The sequence below is a fragment of the Trypanosoma grayi genome, assembly GCF_000691245.1.
Source record: "Trypanosoma grayi strain ANR4 Tgr_745_V1, whole genome shotgun sequence".
NCBI lineage: Eukaryota > Euglenozoa > Kinetoplastea > Trypanosomatida > Trypanosomatidae > Trypanosoma > Trypanosoma grayi.
In genome coordinates, this window is record NW_008826364.1 from 574 (window position 1) to 7,261 (window position 6,688).

Genomic DNA, 6,688 nt, shown 5'->3' on the forward strand with positions numbered 1-6,688 from the left:
AAAAAAAAAAAAAATGACAGTGGTGATGATAAGAGAGACAGGACGAACACAGCATACGCATGTACAAAGATACATGAACGTATACATATATGTCTACGCCACCTCCACCACATGCCATCATTCATCCATTCAACCTCCTCCCCTGCCGTTTTCGCTCGTTTTTCATTCACTTGTACATGTCATTTCATCAGGCATGGCGTGACACTCATCCCCGCTTCTCCTTATTCTTCCCTCTGAAACTCGCTGTCTCTTACACAGAAAGACACCCCACCTTTCTTCATCCTCCTTTTTGCTGACTCACCCTCTCACTGAGCTTCACTCGCCATGCGGTCGTACTCAGCACGGGCGAAACGATCCCAGTCCGTCTTCTCTGGCTTCATCTTTTGCTGATGCTCTGCAAAGGGGTCGCGATGCTCGAAGAGCATAAACTTTGGGGCATTGAAAACCATATTAAAAAAGTTCGATGGCGTCGGACACGCGCGAAGGTCGCTGAGCGTCAAGCTAAACTGGTTTCCTTTCTCATGTGAACAACCCAACATGTCGATCATCTGGCACATCATGTCTCCGTACGACAAGTCCCCATCCGGGTTCTCAGCGTACTCTAGAAAGCGCTGCTGGTTCTCTTGGTAGAACTCGTAGAGTTCATACCCACTCAGAATACCATCCCCGTCCACGTCCAGTACCTTGAACCAGTAATAAACGGCAGGGTTGCTATTCTTGTCCTCCTCTGAAAGGCAAAAATACACAAAGTCTTCGAAGTCAAGCTTTTCCGGTTCGCCCGACGTAAGCGGACGCCCTGCGCCTTCCACCACACGCTTCAGTACAGAGGCACAGATGGAACCTTGACCGTACTTGCACAGATCGTCAAAGCCGACGAGTTGATCACGGTCTGTATCCAACTCCCAGAATTTACAGTACAGCACATAAAAATGCTCATAAGAGAAGTACTGCAGGACAAGATTCACATCCTTCTCGTCGACCTCTTGCATGACCTCAGGTAGGTCACTACGATCAAACTCGAACCAACTGATGCGGCCACTTTGTTGCCGCTCCAGGGAGTATACAATGCGGATGGCGACGGTGCGGCAGTAATACTCTTGGAACTCCGGCTGCTTGAGGAACTCCAGTCCAGGGTGGGAGTCAACAAGGTGGCGTGCTACGTCCTTAAAATCCTGCAGGGTTAAGTACTCTACTCGTGGGTCGCTGCGGATCAGCTCAAAAAGGCGACGGTTAACGGAGAGACTGCCAAGCACGTTATAATAGTAGTTCGATATCTGCTCGTACGTGAGAGCTGCCGACTCTGAGATGCCAGAGACGGTCGTAATGCGGCGAAACAATGCGTCTTTCATCCACGTCGGTACACCAAACACATCCTGGCAAAGCATACCAAACTGACCCTTGCGCACTGTTTTCGTTGTATCTATTGGCACTGCGGATCCAGCCAACACCTTGCGGTTTACTGAAGAACCTTTGATAGCGAAAAAATTTCTTAACGCCTCCTCTTCTGCTTCCGAGACAACATGCAGAGCCCCCCTCGTCTCATCCTTGCTATAGAATGTGGGTATATCCTCAACCGTCGCGCGCTGCACATTGGCAGGCGGCATTGAAGCAAAACTGCCAGACGAATGCACAAAGCGCTGCGATTGCGTCATGCTTCCAGCCATGTTAGTGTCGAGAGATGCGAACACCTCGCCAGGCATCATAACGGCATTGACACTTGTGTCAAGACTAGGGCCACCGACTGAGTATGCGCTCGGCGGTGAAGCTGTCCCGCTGCTGCCACCGTGCGGAACAGGCGCCATTGGGTCCACCACGGGCTTCGCGTGCAGAATGGAGCTTGGTGATGGTGGATTCATACTACCGGGAGAAACAGCGCGGTGCGGGTAGTCCATCTCGTCGACACCGAAGAAGCGCGGCGTCTGGACGGGACTTGGCGTCCGCGGCACGTCATCGCCCAGCCGACGAGGTAGACGGCTGGGCGATGACGGGGGCGGAGACACGCTACGTCTGGGCGAACGAGGTGCGGGTGATACGGCGGATTCCGCAGAGCGCGAATTGTGCGCATCCGCTGGCCGTAGCTCTTGGAATGGGTGCTCCTGCGCCGCCCCATAGCGATGCTTCACGACAATGTCGTCAGTGGGGCCCCCATTGACTTTCTTGTGCGCCGCATGTAGTACACTCTCGATGGCTTTTTGAATCTCCAGTGCACCGCCGTCACTAGTTGCCCATGTGACGTAGAGTTCTGATAAGATGACCTTTACAGCCTGCGTGTTGCGTTGATGGTAATTCAGCGACGTCATCAGCAGCAAAACAAAAATAAAAAAACAACGCACCCAACCACGTCAATCACTCTGAAATCGCAAACAGGCCCCTTACTACACACGCAGTAATTCCTCTACAGTAGAAGCCACCAGAAACAACACCAGCAGAACCCCAGCTTCACAGGGTTAGGAGGGTCTGCTTTCCTTCTGTATTGTTCCTTTTTTTGTTGTTGTAGGGCTGTTGGTTCTCTTCGCCCACCGTTATGTCTGCTTTCCTTCTCTCACTCTCTCTCTCTCTCTCACACACACACACGCTTTCCTTAGCAGTGCTGGTTGCACGTTTCCGCCCGTTTCTCCTATCCTCGTGCCGCTTTGCCCGTTCAAACTGGCGCTGAAGACGGCGTGAACTCTTGCTGCGTGTTGATCCTAAAGCAGGAGGAACCACCCAGCCACGCCACTCAAAACCAACACAAACAACAGCGACGGCAGAAAGAAGAAAAAAAAAAAGATGTGAGCCACACCCGATAGCCCACTTCTTGTCTTTGCCCTCTAAATTAATTTCTTCCTGCTTGCCTTGTTTCGGTTCCACTCTCTTTTCCCTCGCTTTTTTCTTTTTCTCTCCACCTTCCCTCTCTTCTCTTTCTACAGCCAGCAAATTTCTAGCTTGTGCGTGTGAGCAACGCAGTGCAAGCCACTGCCACAACAACAACAACAACACACACACAAAAAAACAAAAACAAAAAAAAACAGCGAGGGGAACGCGTATGCGAAGCGGACAGCTAACCAAAGAACGAAAACAATCGAGGTGAGAGGGCACAGCGGTACGGCTATAGAAGGGCCCAGGTACCTTGCTTGCTGCTCTTGCTTTTGCTGTTGTGTTTTGTTGCTGCCTTTCACGGTCGAGTGATGCAACACCAACACCTCCTGCCGGTGAGATTCCTCAACGGCAAGATATCAAACTTCTATTCTTCGCTAGTTGTGCAGAAGGTGGGGAAGGGAGGGAATTGCTGTCAAAAGGCAGACGCAGACAAATAGAGACTCACAGTCCAGTCACTCCGTGGGGTATTAAAACGACAATGACTGCACCACACATAAGAGAAACGCAACCCTTCGTGTTGCTAGAGTTTGCTTACATCAGAGTTTTCATTCTTGGTATGCCACTCAGCATACAGACGTGCCCCTCCTCTCGCACTCTCTTCCCCCCTTTCATCCATCTAGTCCACCATTCACCCGTTACTCTGCCGCTGCAACAGCCTGAGCTTCGACGCCGCCTTCCTCTGCTGCGGCTGCCTCTTTCTTATCTACCTCTGCCTGCTGCGCCGCCAGCCTAGCGATGAGAAGCACCTTCTCCACGTTGTCCCCCGCAAAGGAGTGCAGCTGCTTTCCGTAAGAGTAGGCAAAGAAGGAGGGGACCGCCACCACCTCCAATGACTGGCACAATGCTGCCAACTCGTCGCTGGCGTTGACTACCACTATGTTGAGCGCAGCCAGCGCGCTCGGCCGCTCCGCGTTCAACTTCTCCAGGTAAGGCATGACAGTACGCGAGCAAAGGTTACAGAACGGCGCCAAGACGGCGACGAGGCTGCTGCCCTGATGATTCAGCACCACTGCGTCAAATTCCTCCTGGTTGGAGGCGTAAAGTACGACCGGCGGCGGCGGCGGTGGCGCCTTCTTCTTCTTTGATACCGACCGCTTCTTTGCAGGCATACTCCTCTCTCACCCCTTTTTACTCCCTCGCGCAGGGATGTGTGTGTGTGTGTTTGTTTTTTTACAAAAAGAAAAAGATAACAAAACAGTGAGGAGAAAAAGAATGAGATGCGTGGACGTGAGGGAAGCACGGTGGTGTGGTTGGGCCTTGCACGTGCACGATGGTGCCTAGTGTGGCCATGCCAAGTGGGTCAGTAACAAAACGACCAAGAAACAAAGAAAAAAGTAGTTCGATCACAAAGAAACCACCAAAATAACGTCATATGGATTCATGAATCTTTGGAAATATTATATGAAACAGCGAAGTGTCTCTGTCTCACTGCACCACGCACACACGCAAAAAAAAAAAAAATCCTCCCCCCCATCCCTTTACCCACCTTGTTCTGTTCTTCACGCTTTCGTACAACACGATATCAATGTGATTTTCTCTTTCCGCTCTCATTGCTCTTGTTTTGTTAGATCCCCTTTCCCCATTTGTGATGCTACGCTGCCGCGTTACACCACCATTACCTCCTTTTTTTGGCCTCTCGCACGGTCTCCACGGCCTTTATATGATATGGATGCCTTCTTTCCTTCCCTACACGTAACTGCGTAACACAACAGAGAAAGAGAGAGCCAGTGAGTGACGCAAGGCTCATGCGCTTGTTTCTGCACGTCATTACTTACCGAGTGCGTCGAGAGCCGCCTTGAGCGCGCTGATGAGATCAGCTGCATCTTCAATGCCACACGAGACACGCACAAACCCATCAGTAATGCCGACTTTCATGCGGTCTTCCGTCGTCATGTTGGCGTGCGTCATGACTGACGGGCAGGTGATGATGCTCTCCGTCGCGCCGAGGTTCTCGCAGAGCGACCACGGCCTCTGAACGGTGTCCATTAGCCGCCGCCCAGCCGCGGTGCCGCCGCGTACCTCGAACCACAACATGCCGCCGTGGAGGTTGTTGGCATGCTGACGGTCAGCGAGCGCCTTCTGTGGGAAACTCTTGAGGCCAGGGTACATCACACGCTCCACAGCAGGGTGCGTCTCGAGGAACTCTGCCACCTTTTGAGCATTCTCGCTCTGCCGCGAAATGCGCAATGACATCGTCTTGACGGTCTGCAGCTGAAGAAACGCCACAAACGGGGACATGCAATTTCCAAGAATATTCTGCGTGAGACGCACTTTCCCGTCCAGTTCCTTGCTCTTCGTCACCAACGCACCACCAACAGTCATGTTGTGGCCATCAACAAACTTGGTCGTGCTGATAAGCGTCACATCAGCACCATGGTCAAGCGGACGCATGATGAAAGCAGTGGCAAATGTGTTATCACACATGTGAATAATACCCTTCGCCTTGCACAGACTCGAGAGTGCATCTATGTCCGTCAGCGTCAGCGTTGGGTTTGCCGGCGACTCAGAAATAACCAATTTTGTGTTCGGTTTAATGGCTGCCTCAACATTCTTGACATCACGCATGTCAACAAAGGTAAAGCTCATTCCAAGACGCGTAAAAAACACACGGCAGGCACGATTTGTTCCACCATAGCTGCATTCAGTGACGATTGCATGATCACCGGCACTCATAAAAGACGAAATAGCTGTCGTTGTCGCAGACATCCCTGTACTGTAAACCGTAGCATATTCGCCATGTTCAATGGCGCAAAGCTTTTCTTCCAGCGCAGACACTGTCGGATTGGCGCTTCGGGTGTAGCTATAACCCTTTGCCTGGTACCGCTCAATAGACTCCTGCACAAAGGTCGTGCTTTGGTACACCGGGGTTAAGATAGCTCCGGTCACTGGATCCGGCTTCACACCACCATGCACCAACAGAGTTTCAAAGCCCTGCGCTTGCGGTTGCCACGAGCCTGAGCCTTCAGAAAAATCAGCAAACAAATGTTGGGCACCAGACATTTCTTTCTTCCTTAAAAAACAAAAAACAACAACACAAGTGTTCCTAATCCTCCAACAACCCCCAACCAAAACAACCAGAAAAACAGCACAGCGCAATCAAAAACAAAAAAAACAATACAATCATCCCACACACAGCAACATCAAACAAGGAAAAGAACACACTATTCTCCTCCGCGTATGTCAGCTCAAACTGTGCTTTGGATGTCTTGTTGCGGCATCACAGGTGGCACGCGCCACGGTTGCATGGGCGCAATGAACGTGGAATTGAGGGGGGGGGGGACGTTGGTCAGAGTGGTGCATGATGTTGTCTCAGTCAGTGGCTCCTGGTATACTTTACCTGAATATCGTGTTGTGCATCAGCAATGCCATAATGGGGAAGGGCCTCTCTCCGCTCATGGGCAAGCATCTCGTGCCTCTTGAACCTGCAGTACTGACGGGTGTCACAGCTACCACATTACCTGAGGGCACTGTTTCGGTTGTGTGTGTGTGTGTGCGCGCGCGGGGAAGAGGGANGAAGAGAGGGAGTTTGGTGCAGAGGGGTGTGCGTATACAGCGGTGCGGCACCCACTCAGACATTGCGTGGCCAGCGGCTGCCGAAGCAGTACGCCCCACTACAGCTTCGTACCGTCATGGTCGATGTCAGATTTTACCCTACGAAGTATGTTGTCACATCATAGGTGGTGCCCAGGTTTTTCTTTTTTTACTCTTGCACAACACTGGCGGACGCCACCGGCACGAGGCAAGAAAGCCAGGGTGGATCCGTGTAAATTGTGCGTGTTGCTACATGCGTGTGCGCGTGCCACCAGTCAGAATAAATAGCGACGTTCTC

General features: G+C 51.7%; 3 protein-coding genes across 3 annotated transcripts; all 3 read right to left on the bottom strand.

Moving 5' to 3' along the window:
* Positions 1-305: 305 nt before the first annotated feature.
* On the bottom strand, positions 306-2,300 carry DQ04_07451000 (protein phosphatase 2 (formerly 2A), regulatory subunit B; the record flags this gene model as incomplete). The annotated part of the gene is made up of 1 exon (XM_009315170.1): positions 306-2,300. One exon carries the CDS (start codon positions 2,298-2,300, stop codon positions 306-308), a length of 1,995 nt encoding a protein of 664 aa, XP_009313445.1.
* Positions 2,301-3,494: 1,194 nt separating this feature from the next.
* Positions 3,495-3,968, bottom strand: DQ04_07451010 (hypothetical protein; the record flags this gene model as incomplete). Its single annotated transcript, XM_009315171.1, has 1 exon — positions 3,495-3,968. One exon carries the CDS (start codon positions 3,966-3,968, stop codon positions 3,495-3,497), a length of 474 nt encoding a protein of 157 aa, XP_009313446.1.
* Positions 3,969-4,626: 658 nt separating this feature from the next.
* DQ04_07451020 (cystathione gamma lyase) lies at positions 4,627-5,859 on the bottom strand (the record flags this gene model as incomplete). The annotated part of the gene is made up of 1 exon (XM_009315172.1): positions 4,627-5,859. The coding sequence occupies one exon, from the start codon at positions 5,857-5,859 to the stop codon at positions 4,627-4,629; it is 1,233 nt and encodes a 410-aa protein (XP_009313447.1).
* Between the last annotated feature and the right edge of the window lie 829 nt (positions 5,860-6,688).